The following is a 21,310-nucleotide window of genomic DNA, read 5'->3' as shown; positions in this document are numbered from 1 at the left end:
AAGAGGAGAGAGTAGTGGGAGAGAGAGAGCGAAGGTTGCGGCGGCGCATTACCATCTGTGTAGGGGCAGAGTGAGTAGTGTTGGAGGAGAGCGAGAGAGAAAAGGAAACAAAGTAGTGGTCGGAGACATGGAGGGGAGTTGCAGTGAGATTAGTAGAAGAGCAGCATCTAGTAAAGATGAGGTCAAGCGTATTGCCTGCCTTGTGAGTAGGGGGGGACGGTGAGAGGGTGAGGTCAAAAGAGGAGAGGAGTGGAAAGAAGGAGGCAGAGAGAAATGAGTCAAATGTGGACATAGGGAGGTTGAAATCCCCCAAAACTGTGAGGGGTGAGCCATCCTCAGGAAAGGAACTTATCAAGGCGTCAAGCTCATTGATGAACTCTCCAAGGGGACCTGGAGGGCGATAGATGACAAGGATATTAAGCTTAAATGGGCTAGTGACTGTGACAGCATGGAATTCAAATGAGGAGATAGACAGGTGGGTTAGGGGAAAAATTGAGAATGTCCACTTGGGAGAGATGAGGATTCCTGTGCCACCACCCCTCTGACCAGATGCTCTCGGGGTATGCGAGAACACATGGTCAGACGAGGAGAGAGCAGTAGGAGTAGCAGTGTTTTCAGTGGTAATCCATGTTTCCGTCAGCGCCAGGAAGTCGAGGGACTGGAGGTTAGCATAGGCTGGGATGAAGTCAGCTTTGTTGGCAGCAGAACGGCAGTTCCAGAGGCTGCCTGAGACCTGGAACTCCAGGTGTGGGGTGCGTGCAGGGACCACCAGGTTAGAGAGGCAGCAGCCACGCGGTGTGAGGCGTTTGTGTAGCCTGTGCAGAGAGGAGAGAACAGGCATAGGCAGAGGCATAGTTGACAGGCTGTAGCAAATGGCTACAATAATGCAGAGGAGATCAGAATGAAATGAACTAAACATCTGGGAGAGGAGAGAGCAGGGCCTCCCTCACCAAAACTTCCACCTCAGAAACTATAATTGTTTCACTGAACCACCCGAACAAAAACTCTCCCAACTTCCACCTTTAGAAATCAGAATTGTTGTGAACCACAGCGGTTCAATGTTTAAAGGAATAGACTCAACCCACTTTATTCAGCTAGCTAACTATGACACCATAGCTAACTAGCATGCTAGCATCCAATAACACACAGTTTAGCACCAACACTTGGTCACAACAAACCACCAATAGTGTGTTAACACACTAAGCAGATAATTCGTGTCCGTGTCTAGTTCCTTTCATAACGCAGCAATAATTAAACGTTGGCTAGCTAGCACAAATATATTGTATTTAGCTGCCACAGTACAGCACACAATGGCTACTGTGTTGACTCTGTTCGAAAAACGGCTAGCTAGCTAGCTTCGTGCTACACCCGGCACCGCCGAAAACAATGCCAACCTACAGTAACTACCCACAACAGCCCACGATGCCTAACTATGACACCATAGCTAACTAGCATGCTAGCATCCAATAACACACAGTTTAGCACCAATACTTGGTTACAACAAACTACCAATAGTGTGTTAACACACTAAACAGATCATTCGTGTCCGTGTCTAGTTCCTTTCATAACGCAGCAATAATTAAACGTTGGCTAGCTAGCACAAGTATATTGTATTTAGCTACTACAGTACAGTTAGCTGGTCGTGTTGGCTAGCTAGCAATGGCTACTGTGTTGACTTTGTTTGAAGAACGGCTAGCTAGCTAGCTTCGTGCTACACCCGGCACCGCCGAAAAACAATGCTAACCTACAGTAACTACCCACAACAGCCCACGATGCCTAACTATGACGCCATAGCTAACTAGCATGCTAGCATCCAATAACACACAGTTTAGCACCAATACTTGGTTACAACAAACTACCAATAGTGTGTTAACACACTAAACAGATAATTCGTGTCCGTGTCTAGTTCCTTTCATAACGCAGCAAAAATTAAACGTTGGCTAGCTAGCACATTAACATTGGAAACAACTCTCCACCGTTGCTAAACGTTACCAATAGCTACCCGCTAGCTAGCTAGCCTCGTGCTTCGCCGGGCTCCGCCGTAAACAATACTTACCTACAATAATTACCTACGGAAACCTACAATAACTATCTAAATAACTACCTAAATAAACTACCTACAATACCTAACTACAACTACCTACCTACGATCTAAATACATGGTTTAAGCTTTACTCAACACCATATAAGAAGCCAAGCTTACCTCCTGCTAGAGAAAACACAACCTCTCCCGACCACAGCTCCCGACTATATGATCATTGATGCCCCACGAGGTGAGATTTTGCATGGAGCCCCAGATGGAGGGTGATTGACCGTCATCTTGAACTTCTTCCATTTTCTAATAATTGCGCCAACAGCTGTTGCCTTCTCACCAAGCTGCTTGCCTATTGTCCTGTAGCCCATCCCAGCCTTGTGCAGGTCTACAATTGTATCCCTGATGTCCTTACACAGCTCTCTGGTCTTGTCCATTGTGGAGAGGTTGGAGTCTGTTTGATTGAGTGTGTGGACAGGTGTCTTTTATACAGGTAACGCGTTCAAACAGGTGCAGTTAATACAGGTAATGAGTGGAGAACAGGAGGGCTGCTTAAAGAAAAACGAACAGGTCTGTGAGAGCCGGAATTCTTACTGGTTGGTAGGTGATCAAATACTTACGTCATGCAATAAAATGCAAATTAATTACTTAAAAATCATACAATGTGATTTTCTGGATTTTTGTTTTAGATTCCGTCTCTCACAATTGAAGTGTACCTATGATAAAAATTACAGACCTCTACATGCTTTGTAAGTAGGAAAACCTGAAAATCGGCAGTGTATCAAATACTTGTTCTCCCCACTGTATATTATATATACAGTACCAGTCAAAAGTTTGGACACACCTACTCATTCCAAGATTTGTCTTAATTTTTTTACTATTTTCTACATTGTAGAATAATAGTGAAGACAACAAAACTATTAAATAACTATTGTCAGCTGGTTGTTGCCTTAACACCTTTAGAAACAGTTCCACTCAGTAGGCCACGTCTTGGTACTAGCAACCTAAAACTGTTTCCTCCCCTCAGTAGGCCACGTCTTGGTACTAGCAACCTAAAACTGTTTCCTCCACTCAGTAGGCCACGTCTTGGTACTAGCAACCTAAAACTGTTTCCTCCACTCAGTAGGCCACGTCTTGGTACTAGCAACCTAAAACTGTTTCCTCCACTCAGTAGGCCACGTCTTGGTACTAGCAACCTAAAACTGTTTCCTCCACTCAGTAGGCCACGTCTTGGTACTAGCAACCTAAAACTGTTTCCTCCACTCAGTAGGCCACGTCTTGGTACTAGCAACCTAAAACTGTTTCCTCCACTCAGTAGGCCACGTCTTGGTACTAGCAACCTAAAACTGTTTCCTCCACTCAGTAGGCCACGTCTTGGTACTAGCAACCTAAAACTGTTTCCTCCACTCAGTAGGCCACGTCTTGGTACTAGCAACCTAAAACTGTTTCCTCCACTCAGTAGGCCACGTCTTGGTACTAGCAACCTAAAACTGTTTCCTCCACTCAGTAGCATGTCTTGGTACTAGCAACCTAAAACTGTTTCCTCCACTCAGTAGGCCACGTCTTGGTACTAGCAACCTAAAACTGTTTCCTCCACTCAGTAGGCCACGTCTTGGTACTAGCAACCTAAAACTGTTTCCTCCACTCAGCAGGCCACGTCTTGATACTAGCAACCTAAAACTGTTTCCTCCACTCAGCAGGCCACGTCTTGATACTAGCAACCTAAAACTGTTTCCTCCACTCAGCAGGCCACGTCTTGGTACTAGCAACCTAAAACTGTTTCCTCCACTCAGCAGGCCACGTCTTGATACTAGCAACCTAAAACTGTTTCCTCCACTCAGCAGGCCACGTCTTGATACTAGCAACCTAAAACTGTTTCCTCCACTCAGCAGGCCACGTCTTGGTACTAGCAACCTAAAACTGTTTCCTCCACTCAGCAGGCCACGTCTTGGTACTAGCAACCTAAAACTGTTTCCTCCACTCAGCAGGCCACGTCTTGGTATTAGTTCCTGAGTGGCGCAGTGGTCTAAGGCACTGCATCGCAGTGCTAACTGTGCCACTAGAGATCCTGGTTCGAATCCAGGCTCTGTCGCAGCCGGCCGCGACCGGGAGACTCATGGGCGGCGCACAATTGGCCCAGCGTCGTCCAGGGTAGGGGAGGGAATGGCCGGCAGGGATGTAGCTCAGTTGATAGAGCATGGCGTTTGCAACGCCAGGGTTGTGGGTTCAATTCCCATGGGGGGCCAGTATAAAAAAATGATGTATTCACTAACTGTAAGTCGCTCTGGATAAGAGCGTCTGCTAAATGACTAAAATGTAAATGTAAAAATGGAATCATGTAGTAACCAAAAAAGTGTTAAACAAATCAAAATATATTTTATATTTGAGATTGTTCAAAGTAGCCACCCTTTGCCTTGATGACAGCTTTGCACACTCTTGGTATTCTCTCAACCAGCTTCATGAGGAAGTCACCTGGAATGCATTTCAATTAACAGGTGTGCCTTGTTAAAAGTTAATTTGTGGAATTGATTTCCTTCTTAATGCATTTGAGCCAATCAGTTGTGTTGTGACAAGGTAGGGGTGGTATACAGAAGATAGCCCTATTTGGTAAAAGAACACGTCCATATTATGGCAAGAACAGCTCAAATAAGCAAAGAGAAACGACAGTCCATCATTACTGTAAGACATGAAGGTCAGTCAATCCGGAAAATGTCAAGAACTTTGAATGTTTCTTCTGGTGCAGTCGCAAAAACCATCAAGCGCTATGATGAAACTGGCTCTCATGAGGACCACCACAGGAAAGGAAGACCCAGAGTAACCTCTGCTGCAGAGGATGAGTTCATTAGAGTTACCAGCCTCAGAAATTGCAGCCCAAATAAATGCTTCACAGAGTTCAAGTAACAGACACATCTCAACATCAACTGTTTAGAGGAGACTGCGTGAATCAGGCCTTCATGGTCGAATTGCTCCAAAGAAACCACTACTAAAGGACACAGATAAGAAGAACAGACTTGCTTGGGCCAAGAAACACAAGGTGTTATGGTGTGGGGGTGCTTTGCTGGTGACACTGTTGTGGACCTCGGAATCTGAAGGATCTGGAGAGATTCTGTATGGAGGAGTGGTCTCAGATCCCTTGCCATGTGTTCTCCAACCTCATTACGCATTATAGGAGAAGACTCAGAGCTGCTATCTTGGCAAAGGGAGGTTGCACAAAGTATTGAATGAAGGGGTGCCAATAATTGTGGCACACAAACACCACCGTTCAAAAGTTTGGGGTCACTTAGAAATGTCCTTGTTTTTGAAAGAAAAGCATTTTTTTTGTCCATTAAAATAACATAAAATGGATCAGAAATACAGTGTAGACATTAATGTAAATGGCTATTGTAGCTGGAAACAGCTGATTTTTAATGGAATATCTACATAGGCGTACAGAGGCCCATTATCAGCAACCATCAGTCCTGTGTTCCAATGGCACGTTGTGTTTGCTATTCCAAGTTTATCATTTTAAAAAGCTAATTGATCATTAGAAAACCCTTTTGCAATTATGTTAGCACAGCTGAAAACTGTTGTGCTGATTAAAGAAGCAATAAAACTTGACTTATTGAGACTCGTTTAGTATCTGGAGCATCAGCAATTGTGGGTTTGATTACAGGCTCAAAATGTCCAGAAACAATGAACTTTCTTCTGAAACTCGTCAGTCTATTCTTGTTCTGAGAAATGAAGGCTATTCCATGCGAGAAATTGCCAAGAAACTGAAGATCTCGTACAACGCTGTGTACTACTCCCTTCACAGAACAGCGCAAACTGGCGCTAACCAGAATAGAAAGAGGAATGGGAGGCCCCAGTGCACAAATGAGCAAGAGGACAAATACAATAGTGTCTAGTTTGAGAAATAGACGCCTCACAGGTCCTCAACTGGCAGCTTCATTAAATAGTTCCCGCAAAACACCAGTCTCAACATCAACAGTGAAGAGGCGACTCCGGGATGCTGACCTTCTAGGCAGACTTGCAAAAAAAAGCCATATCTCAGACTGGCAAATAAAAAGAAAAGATTAAGATGGGCAAAATGTCAGCTTCCTGCCTCCTGTTTGTCTCCGGGCCTCTAGAGGTCATCTGTGTTCCCCTCTGCCTTAGTTCTTCCTCGTGTGTCCTTATTAGCTTGATCCAGGTCACCTGTGCCTTGTTTCCCCTAGAGTATTTTAGCTGTGTTTTTTCCCCTGTTCCTCACTTGGTTTTTGAGTCCTGGCTATGTGTCTCCTGCTTTGTCCCACCGTGTCTTTCCAAGTAAGCTTTTCTAAGTTAGCTTTAGTTTGTTTTTCTCCCCTCGTGGAGTTATTTTGTTTTGCCTCCTGTTTTGTTACTCTACCTATGTTAATATACCTCTTTCTGAGAATAACTTTTGTTGGACTATTTTTGAAGTGCAAAGAACCTTTTTGTTACATTAAATCTACTTACCTGGAGCATTGCCTTGGGTGTTTCATTTGGGTCCAACTATACCTCCTCTGTGGCTAAGGGGTAGAACCCCCAGCTCCCCACATCTGAGACCGGAGTTCTAGCCCAGCTTGTGACAGAAAAACCAAGTCAATCATGGACCCAGAAACACTCAGTTCCCAGGACCTGTTGGCGGTGATCACTCGACATGAGGCATCCTTCCAGCGCCATGAAGCCGTTCTCAGCCGACAAGAAGAGCTGATGGCTAGTCATTCTCAACTCCTGGCCGAAATGATGAGTTCCCTCCACCAGCTCTTTGAACGCCTTCCTGGTCCTCTCCCTTCCTCCAGGTCAACCCCCAGTGACGACAGGCCTTCTCCAGTGGCGGAGCCCCGACTACCACCTCCCAAGCCCTTTTCTGGGGATCCAAGCTCTTGCCAGGGTTTCCTCACCCAATGCTCCCTCACCTTCGAGCTCCAACCCTCAAGTTTTCCCACAGACCGTTCCAAGATTGCCTACATCATTACCCTTCTTTCAGACAAGGCGCTCGCCTGGGCCTCTGCGGTGTGGCAGTCCCAGGAGGCCTGTTGTGACTCCTACGCTGCATTTGTAGAAGAGTTCCAGCGGGTGTTCGATCATCCTGTCAGTGGGCGGGAGGCTTCCAAGCGCCTACTGTCTCTCCGTCAGGGTCCCCGAAGCACGGCAGATTTTGCCATTGAATTCCGGACCATAGCAGCAAGGAGCGGATGGAATGATGAAGCGCTGAGGGTCTGTTTTCAGGGAGGGTTATCTGAGCCCCTTCAAGATGAGTTAGCCACCCGAGAACCAGCTGGAGATCTCGAGTCCCTCATAGCCTTGGCCATCCGCCTGGACAATCGTCTAAGAGAGCGGAGAACGGCTCGCCGCCAGGTGTCTCAGTCCCAGGTTCCTCTGAGCAGCTCTGTTTCTCCTGTTTGGACTCCGTCATTCAGAGCTTCCCCGGCTCCTGAACTGCTCCAGGATTCCCCGGAGAGCATGCAGTTAGGCCGTTCCAGGCTTTCTCCCAACGAAAGGGAACGTCGCATGAGGGAGCGTCGGTGCCTATACTGTGGGGTTGCCGGCCACTTCCGCTCCACTTGCCCCGAGCTTTCGGGAAACGCCTGTCCCCGCCCAGCTACAGGAGGGTTGTGATGGGGAAAATTAGAGCTCCTCCTACTAACGCTGTCCTAGCTATTCCAGCCACTCTGTCCTGGGAGGGCCACCAGCATCGGGTCCAGGCTATGATCGATTCCGGTGCCGCAGGTGATTTCATGGATGTAACCTTGGCTAAGGAACTTAAGATCCCTACCCAACTACTTCCTCAACCCCAGGCAGTTACAGCCTTAGATGGCAGACCTCTGGAACCAGGAAAGGTTACTGAGGCGACTCAGTCCCTGCGACTTACCATCTCTCAACACCAGCAGGAGGAGACCTTCTATCTCATTGACTCTCCCGAGTATCCTATTATCCTGGGTCACCCTTGGCTATGCAGACATAATCCCCAGATCGACTGGCCTACTGGCACCATTCTAAGCTGGGGTTCCACTTGCCAACTCACCTGCATGCTTCAGAGTCCCTCAGCCCCTAGTACCCAGTTTCAAGAGTCTGTTGACGTCTCCCGAGTCCCCAGTGTTTACCATCGGTTCAAGACAGTGTTCAGCAAGGCCCTGGCTACTTCCTTACCGCCTCATCGCACGTATGACTGTGCCATTGATCTACTCCCTGGTTGCTGCCCTCCTAGAGGTCGGATCTTTTCCTTATCCTCCCCCGAGCAAGCAGCTATGGACACCTACATTAAGGAGTCCTTGGCAGCCGGCCTCATCTGTGCCTCTACTTCCCCGGCTGGGGCGGGCTTCTTTTTTGTTGAAAAGAAAGACGGGGGTCTTAGGCCTTGTGTGGATTACCGAGGACTCAACAAGATCACGGTTCGGAATCGATACCCCCTTCCTCTCATGGCCACTGCTTTTGAGCTGCTTCAAGGGGCTTCCATTTTTACTAAACTGGATCTCCGCAATGCTTACCATCTTGTGCGGATCCGGCAAGGGGACGAGTGGAAGACGGCGTTCAACACGCCCACGGGGCACTATGAATATCGGGTGATGCCGTTCGGGCTCACCAATGCCCCCGCAGTATTCCAAGCCCTGATTAATGATGTTCTCCGGGATATGCTTAATCTGTTCGTCTTCGTGTACCTGGACGATATCCTCATCTTCTCGAGGTCACTGAAGGAGCATGAGGGGCATGTTAGCAGGGTTCTCCAGAGGCTCCTTGACAATCACCTCTACGTTAAACCTGAGAAGTGTGAGTTTCCTGTTTCTCAGACTCAGTTTCTCGGGTTTATTGTCACTCCCGGCCACCTAGAGATGGATCCCAAGAAGGTCAAAGCGGTCCACAGCTGGCCCACACCTGCCACGGTCAAGGAGGTTCAACGGTTCATTGGCTTTTCTAACTTCTATCGGAAGTTCATTAAGAATTTCAGCTCTGTGGTAGCCCCTTTGACGACGCTTACCAAGGGAGGAGGGACCAAGATTCACTGGGGTCCGGAAGCAGCAGGGGCCTTCGAGGATCTCAAGCGCCGCTTCACTTCTGCTCCGATTCTGGTGATCCCTGACCCAGAAAGACCTTTCGTGGTGGAGGTGGACGCCTCAGAGGTGGGGGTGGGAGCCGTCCTGTCACAGAGGGGTGAGGATGGGAGATTACACCCTTGTGCCTTCATGTCTCGCCGCCTGTCTGAGGCCGAGCGCAACTACCACTTGGGGGATCGAGAGTTGCTTGCGGTTAAGCTGGCCTTGGAAGAGTGGCGCCATTGGCTTGAGGGGGCTCAGCATCCTTTCCAGGTTCTCACAGACCACAAGAACCTGGAATATCTCCAACAGGCTAAGCGGATGAACCCTCGGCAAGCACGATGGTCCCTTTTCTTTAATCGATTCCAGTTCCTCCTGTCTTACCGACCTGGCACCAAGAACGTCAAGCCGGATGCCCTGTCTCGAGCCTATTCTCCCGAGGTACAAGAGAAGCCCTTGGCATCGATTATTCCGAGGTCTAGGATCGTCGCACCTCTTCAGTGGGAACTAGAAAGAGGGGTACGAGAGGCCCTTGTCCATGAGCCCGATCCAGGCGGTGGTCCTGCCGGTCGCCTGTACGTTCCTCTCTCTGTTCGGGCCCGCGTCTTGCAGTGGGGTCATGAGTCGCCCTTGACATGCCATCCTGGCAGTGCTCGCACACTGGAATTCCTCCGACGGCGGTTTTGGTGGCCGTCCATCAAGAAGGACGTGCAGGTCTATGTTGAGGCCTGCCCTGTGTGCAACCAGGGAAAGTCGACACGCCAGCGACCCCAGGGACTGCTCCATCCCTTACCTGTTCCTCGAAGGCCATGGTCACACCTTTCTCTGGACTTTGTTACGGGACTTCCTCCATCCCAGGGCAACACCGTCATCCTAGTGGTGGTAGACCGGTTCTCTAAGGCTGCCCGGTTTATTCCCCTGCCCAAGCTGCCCTCGGCTAAGGAGACTGCTGAGCTCCTCATGAACCATGTCTTCCGGATATTTGGAATTCCCCTGGACGTGGTCTCCGACCGAGGTCCCCAATTCTCGTCCCGGTTTTGGGGGGCCTTCTGCAGGCTTATTGGGGCCACAGCCAGCCTATCGTCGGGGTTCCATCCAGAGTCTAATGGCCAAACGGAACGGATTAATCAGGATCTGGAGACCATCCTGCGGTGTATGGCGGCCAGTAATCCCACGTCTTGGGCCACCTATATCATTTGGGCTGAATATGCCCACAACACCCTCCAGTCCTCAGCCACCGGATTGTCCCCCTTCGAATGCCAGTTCGGTTACACCCCTCCATTATTTCCAGAGGAAGAGGCGCAAGTTGGTGTTCCCTCGGCCCAGCGCTTTGTCCAACGCTGTAGGCGGACCTGGAAGAAGGCCAGGCGTACCCTCCTTCGGACCTCCCAGAGATACCAAAGTCAGGCTAATCGCCGCCGCCGGACGGCCCCTACTTTCCGAGCTGGTCAGAGAGTTTGGTTGGCCACTAAGAACCTGCCCCTCCGGGTCGAATCCAAGAAGCTTTCCCAGAAATACATCGGCCCTTTCCGCATAGCAAGAAAGGTTAACCCTGTTTCGTATCGTTTGGTTCTCCCTCGCTCCCTTAGAATTAACCCCACTTTCCATGTTTCACTACTTAAACCTGTCTTGTCTTCTCCCTTTGCCCCCCCCACGCAGACCCCCGCCACCTCCCAGGATCATTGACGGCCAGCCAGCCTACACAGTCCGCCGGATACTGGACTCCCGGAGGGTCCAGAACTCTCTGCAGTATCTGGTGGACTGGGAGGGCTACGGGCCAGAGGAGCGCTCCTGGGTTCCAGCCAAGGACATCCTGGACCCAGGTTTGATCCGAGAGTTTCGCACCCTGAGGCCAGGGTGTTCTGGAAGGAACGTCAGGAGTCGTTCCTAGAGGAGGGGGTCCTGTCAGCTTCCTGCCTCCTGTTTGTCTCCGGGCCTCTAGAGGTCATCTGTGTTCCCCTCTGCCTTAGTTCTTCCTCGTGTGTCCTTATTAGCTTGATCCAGGTCACCTGTGCCTTGTTTCCCCTAGAGTATTTTAGCTGTGTTTTTTCCCCTGTTCCTCACTTGGTTTTTGAGTCCTGGCTATGTGTCTCCTGCTTTGTCCCACCGTGTCTTTCCAAGTAAGCTTTTCTAAGTTAGCTTTAGTTTGTTTTTCTCCCCTCGTGGAGTTATTTTGTTTTGCCTCCTGTTTTGTTACTCTACCTATGTTAATATACCTCTTTCTGAGAAGAACTTTTGTTGGACTATTTTTGAAGTGCAAAGAACCTTTTTGTTACATTAAATCTACTTACCTGGAGCATTGCCTTGGGTGTTTCATTTGGGTCCAAATATACCTCCTCTGTGGCTAAGGGGTAGAACCCCCAGCTCCCCACATCTGAGACCGGAGTTCTAGCCCAGCTTGTGACACAAAAGAACACAGACACTGGACTTTTTCTTTGCAACTCTGCCTAGAAGGTCAGCATCCCGGAGTCGCCACTTCACTGTGTTTGTAAATGATGTGAGTGTTGGAGTGTGCCCATCTGTCAGTAATAAAAATAATAAGAAAATCGTGCTGTCTGGTTTGCTTAATATAAGGAATTTGATGTATAGCATTTACTTTAACTTGGTACTTTTACTCAAGTATGACAATTGAGTACTTTTTCTACCGCTGTACTTAAGTACATTTAAAACCAGATACTTTTACACTTTTACTGGGTAACTTTCACTTTTACTTGAGTCATTTTCTGTTAGAGAAGTATGACAATTTAGTACTTTTTCCACCACTGTTTATAACAACAAAAACAGATTGTGCCTCTACATGGCCATGGTTAGCTGGAAGGTGGCAGGCCAAATTTGAAATGAGAGAAATTCACTGCTATTGTCTTTCAAAATGGCTTGCCGAGGTTTATAATGGGAGCTACCCACCAAAGATGTAAATCACGTCAACGGAAAACGCGCTCTCCCTCTGGCGGTAGGAATTTAAAGCCTTGGGTGCAAGGACCATGGAAAATTGAAGGTGTAACAGGAACAGATTGGGAGGATGGGTAAATGGCGTCCCTTGAGAACGCAAGAAACAGATGTATGTCAGGAGAAGTGCAGTATTATCATAAGGAGACGTATACTTGGATGATGGAGGAGGAATGGAGGGAAAAAGAGAGGCAGAGGAGGTCTAAGAGAGAGCGGGAGGAAGACTGTGAGCTTGAGTCGGTAAGAAATGGCGGGGAAAAGGAAGAAGGTTTGTTAAAGAAGAATAGTAGGAAATGTAAGCAAAGTGAGCTGAAGACAGGAGGAGAAATTGAAGTGAATGAGGGTGAAGTATTGGAGGTGGTAGGTGTGGTGAAGTACTCGGAGCCCAAGGCTTGCACAGAGGGTCAGGATAAAGATGAGTCTGTGACGGTAGGAGTGAAGTTTTTGGAAAAAGTGGACCCTTGCCATTTGGCTAATCCATTTGTGGTTTCAGGATGGGTGAAAAAAGCGTTGGGTAAAGTGGAATCGGTGAGGGTAACCAGAAGTGGTCTAGTGATAATTGTTTGTGTTTCTGTTGGTCAGAGGGAGAAGGCGCTCAGATTTAAACAAATGGGGGAAATAATTGTAAATTGTTTCAGTCTCAAGAAAAGGGCGCCATTGAAAGGAGTGATTACTGGGGTAGCAGTAAATGTAAAAGTTGATCAACTGAAGGGGAAGACTCCCGGTGTTTGTGATGCTCGTCGTTTGGTGCGACGCAAACAGGGTGGCGAGAGTGGGGAAACAGAAGAGCCATTGTCTGTTCTTTTGAGTTTTGAAGTTGAGTCTTTGCCTGATAAAGTGAAGTTAGGATATATAAGTTATCCTGTACGAGCTTATGTACCGAATACATTACGATGTTACAGGTGTCAAACTTATGGGCATGTGGCAGCAGTGTGTAGGAGGGAGGTTCCAAGGTGTGAGAAGTAGCATTGGGGAAAGTAGTGGTACAGTGCCTTGCAAAAGTATTCATCCCCCTTGGCGTTTTCCTATTTTGTTGCATTACAACCTGTAATTTAAATTGATTTTTATTTTTATTTCATGTAATGAACATACACAAAATAGTCCAAATTGGTGAAGTGAAATGAAAAAAATAACTTAGATATATAACAGAAAAGTGGTGCGTGCATATGTATTCACACCCTTTGCCAAGAAGCCCCTAAATAAGATCTGGTGCAACCAATTACCTTCAGAAGTCACATAATTAGTTAGATTGCACACAGGTGGACTTTATTTAAGTGTCACATGATCTGTCACATGATGTCAGTATATATACACCTGTTCTGAAAGGCCCCAGAGTCTGCAACACCACTAAGCAAGGGGCACCACCAAGCAAGCGGCACCATGAAGACCAAGGAGCTCTCCAAACAGGTCAGGGACAAAGTTGTGGATAAGTACAGATCAGGGTTGGGTTATAAAGAAATATCAGAAACTTTGAACATCCCACGGAGCACCATTAAATCCATTATTTATAAATGGAAAGAATATGGCACCACAACAAACCTGCGAAGAGAGGGCCGCCCACCAAAACTCACGGACCAGGCAAGGAGGGCATTAATCAGAGAGGCAACAAAGAGACCAAAGATAACCCTAAAGGAGCTGCAAAGCAACACATCGGAGATTGGAGTATCTGTCCACAGGACCACTTTAAGCCGTACACTCCACAGAGCTGGGATTTATGGAAGAGTGGCCAGAAAAAAGACATTACTTAAAGAAAAGAATAAGCAAACATTTGGTGTTCGCCAAAAGCCATGTGGGAGACTCCCCAAACATATGGAAGAAGGTACTCTGGTCAGATGAGACTAAAATTGAGCTTTTTGGCCATCAAGGAAACGCTATGTCTGGCGCAAACCCAACACCTCTCATCCCCCCAAGAACACCATCCACACAGTGATGAATGGTGGTGGCAGTATCATGCTGTGGGGATGTTTTTCATCGGCAGGGACTGGGTTACTGGTCAGATTTGAATGAATGATGGATGGCGCTAAATACAGGGAAATTCTTGAGGGAAACCTGTTTCAGTCTTCCAGAGATTTGAGACTGGGACGGAGGTTCACCTTCCAGCAGGACAATGACCCTAAGCATACTGCTAAAGCAACACTCGTAGTCCCCTGTAGCTCAGTTGGTAGAGCATGGCGCTTGCAACGCCAGGGTTGTGGGTTCGTTTCCCACGGGGGGCCAGTATGAAAATGTATGCACTCACTAACTCGCTCTGGATAAGACCGTCTGCTAAATGACGTAAATGTTTAAGGGGAAACATTTAAATGTCTTGGAATGGCCTAGTCAAAGCCTAGACCTCAATCCAATTAAGAATCTGTTGGTATGACTTAAAGATTGCTGTACACCAGCGGAACCCATCCAACTTTAAGGAGCTGGAACAGTTTTGCCTTGAAGAATGGGCCAAAATCCCAGTGGCTAGATATGCCAAGCTTATAGAGACATACCCCAAGAGACTTGCACAATAAAAAAAAATATTTTGCATCTTCAAAGTGGTAGGCATGTTGTGTAAGTCAAATGATACAAACTCCTAAAAAATCCATTTTAATTCCAGGTTGTAAGGCAACAAAATAGGAAAAATGCCAAGGGGGGTGAATACTTTCGCAAGCCACTGTATATGTTTCAGTAAGATCTGATTTTTAGCATTTATACCAATGGTTATTAATTGTACTGCAGGGATGGAACGTAAGTCGAAGAAAATTGAGGTTGTGGTGGCAGCTGCAGAGAGGTATTTGGGTGTGCGAGACTTGACTTCAGAAGAGTTACAGGGAGTGTTAACCATGTCAGGTTGAGGGCATGAGGTAGGAATGAATATATTTAAATAGTGGAGTAGGGTGGTGTTAATTATTAATATTTTTGAATTTGTGAGTGTAGTGTTAGATGGTAGGGTATTTCTTTATTTTATTTTTCAAGCAAAATATAAGGGAGTTGTGCACCAGTCTAGTAGGTGGCAGTAATGCAACAAATTGGATGCCAACCACCGTTAAACCTCATCGAAGAAGAAGAAGAAGACCGTGGAAAATAGCAAGGGGGAGGTATTTGTTTTGTGTATTGGGATAGACCTCCTAGACACTGTTTCTTTGCAATCATGTGACTTACGATCAGAGAGACGGACGTTGTGGAAACTTAAGCTTTGAACACACCGACTGTGTCATTGCGCAAAATAGTATGCAGCATTATCTAGATATGTGCAACAAAAGTTCAACATTAACCTTCTGCTACCATTTCTGTCAACCCGTTTACGCACACAGTTTGACGCATACGTTTGATAAATCCAACGGAAACACCACCCAGAACGCACTGCAACTGCCTCTGCAACGCAATGCTGCAATGTAAACGCAGTGTTCCATTGGAAATGAATGTACTTCTGGTGTACCAAAACGTTTTCACAGTCGGTGTGTTCGAAGCATTATTTCGAAAATGAGCAGCTGCCAAGAGAATATTGTGGGCGTGTCTATGGGGCAGACCGCCTGAGTGATGCTATAGGAGAAGTTCTGTTATCTGGACAGATCCCTTCTCTCTCACAAGACTTGTCGGATCGACTTTACAAGACCCAAATATGGCTGGTGGTGAGTAACCTACCTACATTTACATTTTTGTCATTTAGCAGACGCTCTTATCCAGAGCGATTTACAGTTAGTGAATGCATACATTTTCATACTGCCCCCCCGTGGGAAACGAACCCACAACCCTGGCGTTGCAAGCACCATGCTCTACCAACTTAGCTACAGGGGACTACACGGTAGTTATTACCTACACGGTAATAAGACATAATGGAACTCATGTCTAGTATTTGTTTTTTGTGTTCTTCAAAAATTAACTGCTCATGAAATTCTCTCATTGCTGTGCTTTTTAACAATATTTTTGATTCAACCACAACTAAATAACCCATTGAACTCTTTATGTCTTGGAAGAAGTGAGGGAGTAGCTCTTTATGAACTGATTGCTTTATTACTAAACCTATGCATGGTGTAACAGGCATGCACCAATTTGTCACAGCACCAATTTGCCTTGCTACGACACATCTGGGGTCCCCGCCTTGTGCTTCTCTGCCTGTGTGTGTGCCATTGCTGTGAATTCTGTTGCACAGACAACTTCTTCCACTTTCGTTTTTCGGCAGATTGAGTGGGAAAAGGCGCGAAATGCTATCAAAACCATAGAAACTCTCGGTGACGAAACTCCCCAGAGAAGTAGTTGAATTTGTCGTTACTCGCTAGTCTCTTTTACCATTAAAAGTAGTTGGAGGGGTACGAAAAGTTGCTAAATTGGCAACACTGGTCACGGCTGCACTCAACAACCATATTCGAGAGCATCAAAAATGTGATGTATCAAAAAACGTGATGTATCATGGGTAAATATGACTGATCTGAGCAAATTCACAGAGAGATATGTCGTAGTAAATATAAAATGTTATAGATTGATCTGAGTAATATGTTGTGCAAGAGGTTGTGCAAGACAAATTGTGTTAGGAGCTTGTTTTCAATAAATGTTCTGTGTCATGTGTCTGATACTAACAGTGTGTTAGTTGTCTGTGCATAACATTTTAGTAGCGAACAAAGAACAGAGCACCAGATGGCCTAATCTTACAGGAGTACGATAACTGGACAACACCCACACCTCAGGCCCAAGGCCCCCACCAGTTGCTTCTCACGAGTTTCCTTTGACACACACAAACATTTCATTTGCACGCACACTCATTCTCCACTCCCCTGTCTACTGGTCGGGTGCCAAGGGCAGAGGACTCTGCCGTGCACCAATGGGGCATCTGCTCTGGACAGAGCAGACCCGCCTCCTACGCCTCGGGAACCAATCAAGGGACTAGAAGAAGGACCCCTTCCTTTATGTTACATTGTATAAAGTAATGCTGTAAACTCTGTTTAATCGCCCTTCTCAACTGTCTCCTTAAGAGGCAATTGGTTGGGTCCATGCATGTAGCTTGAGCAGTACCAGCTATCTCTGTGTTTAATAAACTGCCTTTTGCTTAAGCAAATTCCTCTCTGTCTAGCGTCGATGGTTTATACTTCCTCTCCTAATTATGTGTTCACCAACAAATTGGTAGCAGAGGATGGTTTCTAATTCGATCTAAAGAGTTGGTGCGAGAGGAAAAGGCAAATCATCGATCTAAAAACAGACGGAAGAGTGACCTGAAATCCAGGAGACATCAACTATTCGTCTTGCCTCAGGAACCTGATCAGAGCGCTCTTCTAAAAAGGTATGCAGAGCCTGTTAAAACGAAATCTTGCATATTGTATTATAGACCAATACCACATTTTGATCAGAAGTACTGAGCGTGAGTATGAATACTTGTTAAAAAATTTCCATCCTAATGAATTAAGGCATAAGTGAGATATCTGGTACTGTGATTTATACTGTAAAATGTCCTACAAGATCTAGTTGTTCTATAAGTTTTCACATTTAAAAGGTCCTATTTTTAGATAGGTTGTGTGGGGTTTTCACATTTAAAAGGTCCTATTTTTAGATAGGTTGTGTGGGGTTTTTCACATTTAAAAGGTCCTATTTTTAGATAGGTTGTGTGGGGTTTTCACATTTAAAAGGTCCTATTTTTAGATAGGTTGTGTGGGGTTTTCACATTTAAAAGGTCCTATTTTTAGATAGGTTGTGTGGGGTTTTTCACATTTAAAAGGTCCTATTTTTAGATAGGTTGTGTGGGGTTTTTCACATTTAAAAGGTCCTATTTTTAGATAGGTTGTGTGGGGTTTTCACATTTAAAAGGTCCTATTTTTAGATAGGTTGTGTGGGGTTTTCACATTTAAAAGGTCCTATTTTTAGATAGGTTGTGTGGGGTTTTTCACATTTAAAAGGTCCTATTTTTAGATAGGTTGTGTGGGGTTTTTCACATTTAAAAGGTCCTATTTTTAGATAGGTTGTGTGGGGTTTTCACATTTAAAAGGTCCTATTTTTAGATAGGTTGTGTGGGGTTTTCACATTTAAAAGGTCCTATTTTTAGATAGGTTGTGTGGGGTTTTTCACATTTAAAAGGTCCTATTTTTAGATAGGTTGTGTGGGGTTTTTCACATTTAAAAGGTCCTATTTTTAGATAGGTTGTGTGGGGTTTTCACATTTAAAAGGTCCTATTTTTAGATAGGTTGTGTGGGGTTTTTCACATTTAAAAGGTCCTATTTTTAGATAGGTTGTGTGGGGTTTTCACATTTAAAAGGTCCTATTTTTAGATAGGTTGTGTGGGGTTTTCACATTTAAAAGGTCCTATTTTAGATAGGTTGTGTGGAAGTGTGTTGTCACACGTATAAGTTTTCACATTTAAAAGGTCCTTTTTTTTTAGATAGGTTGTGTGGAAGTGTGTTTTGACGTATGAGTGGATAAGATTTGACCCATCATTAGGTGGGGGAGAATCACCGAAATTGACCAGAGGTACTAAATTCCCGGGGATGCCAGTTATCTCTGTGATTTCACACTTAAAACGTTCCATATAAATGGTTGTGTGAAAGGTACAATTAAGCTGAGACTAAGTCCTTCCTAGTGATCGAGTTGTCTAAAAAAAAATCCTTTGATAGGGTTCCAGTTGCTTCTGTGACTTCACATAAGTATAAGGTTGTGTGAAGGGTAGCAGTCGAACTGAGACTATGTTTTAGGACGCTCTGGTAACCTAAATTTTTTAAGGTATTGAATTCTAATTGGCAGTTTTGTTTTGCTGTGTTTATATTTTAACGTGTCTGTGTTATATCTTAAACGTGTGATGGAGGATGGGAAGTAATAGTGAGACCTATGACATTGAATATCAAACTGTTGAACTGAGTGAATTTGACCTAGGCTTTCAGGAACCAGGGACTGGGGAAACTGGTATTGAATTTGTGCATGATTCTAGAACAAACGTGAGATAACTAAAGCGTGGTGTGTGCTGTGTGTAGAAATTACTACATTGGTGTATGTGATTGGAATTCTGACTTCTATGATAAATAAATTGCATTACACATAATATAAAAACAATCAGCCTCTTTATATACGAGGGTGTCGTACATGAGATAAGTCTGTATTGATACCGATAATACATCCTTGGAAATAAAACACCAGGGACGGGATAAGTGTATAAAGATAGAGAAAGCAAGATGGCAGGGCCAAACCCAACCATACCCAAATTTAATGAATGTCTAGAACAACGAATGACAGACAGAGCAAGGGGAAAAGTACAGTATAGGAAAGTTTAAAAAGTGGCGTTAGAGAGCAGGAGGGTGCAACCAAAGAAATCAGATACGATGTGTGTGGCCACTGAAGCAGCTTCCCCAGAGGCCAGTACCAGCACCACTCCTGGCCCCACCTCACTATACAGCCTAAAAGGCACCATGACTTTTGGCCCACAACCACAACCATGGCCTCAGCAAGGCACCCCATTAGGTCCTCCAAGAGGAGGGAACTACCTGTGCTTCCATTGTGGAAGACCTGGACATTTCAAGAGTGATTGTTGGGATCTGCTGCAATCTAACCATCAACCCCCAGGGAGGGGAAGAGGCAGAGGTACACCACAATGGAGAGGTAGAGGAAGGGGAGGACCCCCACAACAACCATAAACCCACCTGTCTGAACTCCAGGTGCCCGAAGGCGTGATCCTCATCCAATACTACTACCACCGACATCACAGACTGAACTCAACCAAGGCGATATAGCACAGTTACAGAGCTCAGCAGGACCCTATGAACACTCAGTCTGGGCCCAGGAGGGGGCGGCAGAGGACAGGACGAACTCTGGAGGTGCCATGATGGAAGACTAGTTGAACCAGCTAGACTCTGCCCAGAACTGTTGAGTGAGGCCCACGGGCCCACACATGAGGGGAAGTTTAAGACCCTCCAAAAGGTTTCACACATCTGGTGGCACCCTCACATGACAGAAACTGTAGACAGGTTTTCAAAATGGGTAGAGGCAATTCCTACAGAAAACTACAGAAATAGAGGATGATAGGTCAGTCATTAAGTGGCTACAAACTAAGTTAATACCCAGATATGGTATACCAAGGCAGATAAGATCTGACAGATAGAAGAAAAGAGGGAGGTCCATATTGCGTGGTGCACAGAAGTCGCACAATCACTAGAGGGCTCTGGCAGCAACAAATTGCAATGCTCAGACCTCATCATTGCCGTGGGCCCTAATGCTGCAGGATTTCTGTCTGCGTATGTGTTGAACACTGAAAGCTGGGATGCAGTGGGCCATGCATCACTATGGAATGAGAGGAGTAGGGGCTCCAGTAGACAGAGCATTGCCCCACTTCCTGGAGAGCCAGCCTGTCTCTTCTACCGACACAGGGACAACCCAGCAGTCCTGGTCTGCCAAAGCACTTGTTACATTGCGGAGGACCAACTGTTTCAATGGACAGAAAAGGTGTTTGGCTGCCTCCAGAAGAGAGGGCTCAGTGTGATGGTGCTGTCGGACAGCCCTGTGGCTGAGTACAAAACGCCAGACTACCTCTATGGTAGCGCTGTCCCCTTCCTACGCTCCCTCAAGAGCAGTGCCTCCAAAAGCCAGGCCCTCTGCCCTGCACTAGAGCAGCCCAACATCCTCACTGGACTGCCAGCTGCAGTACTGAGCCACTGCCAAGTCCATCAGATTCCAGCTGTTCTGTACCAGTGCTACACTGATGTCATCAGCCCAGACTCTATCACCATGGAAACCTACAAACCTGTTCTGTTGTGTCTAAGCAAGTTGGTCAAGTTGGAGCCTTGTCTGAGCGCTGACGTCCTCCGAAAGTTTGCCATAATCACTGAGGCTCAGAGTAACCTGTATACTTAAATGTGGAAGATTTATTTGTACTGAATAGGCTCTGTATTTTGTCTTTTACCTAAAGGACAGGTTCACTTTATTTTAACCAAATCTGTTTTTTGGATGAATATGGCATTTTATAGAAGTGTTCAGACACTTTTTTGCGATTTCGCTTGGTTTTGAGAGACTTGCCCCACCGGCGATGGACTTCCTCGTGCTCGTTCTGCGGTTGCAGGGGCACAGATGGAACATGAGCGGAGGCTGAAAAAACACCCAGGTACGTTCTTTTGGAGGCGGCATTGATCTCAGTATAGTGATGCAGGTCTTTAGACGTTGTACACATGAGATTGTGTCTTTCCGAACTTTAAATTCAAAATTGTTGGACTCGAGCGATACTTCTCCGTGTAGCCCTTCTCCGTGCATCTTTCAGGACCTGCATCACTATACTGTGAGCGTTACCATTTCTGGGGGGATGTACTTGGGTGTTTTTGGAGCGTTTGTTCGTGTTTTGTCTGTGCCCCTGTAGCTGCGGAGCGAGCATGGGGAGGTCTATCGCTGG

The 21,310-nt window shown here is 46.2% G+C and overlaps 1 protein-coding gene across 1 annotated transcript; it reads left to right on the top strand.

Annotated features, from left to right (window-relative positions):
• Nucleotides 1–12,238: 12,238 nt before the first annotated feature.
• Nucleotides 12,239–20,996, top strand: LOC311112470 (proteasome assembly chaperone 1-like; the record flags this gene model as incomplete). The annotated part of the gene is made up of 2 exons (XM_084155607.1): nt 12,239–12,259; nt 20,029–20,996. 2 exons carry the CDS (start codon nt 12,239–12,241, stop codon nt 20,779–20,781), a joined length of 774 nt encoding a protein of 257 aa, XP_084011733.1. The 3' UTR covers nt 20,782–20,996.
• Between the last annotated feature and the right edge of the window lie 314 nt (nt 20,997–21,310).

Source organism: Coregonus lavaretus (genome assembly GCF_964263955.1).
Source record: "Coregonus lavaretus genome assembly, chromosome: 38".
Taxonomy (NCBI): Eukaryota; Metazoa; Chordata; class Actinopteri; order Salmoniformes; family Salmonidae; genus Coregonus; species Coregonus lavaretus.
Note: the sequence above shows the minus strand (reverse complement) of the source record. Positions and strands in the feature narration are given on the sequence as shown.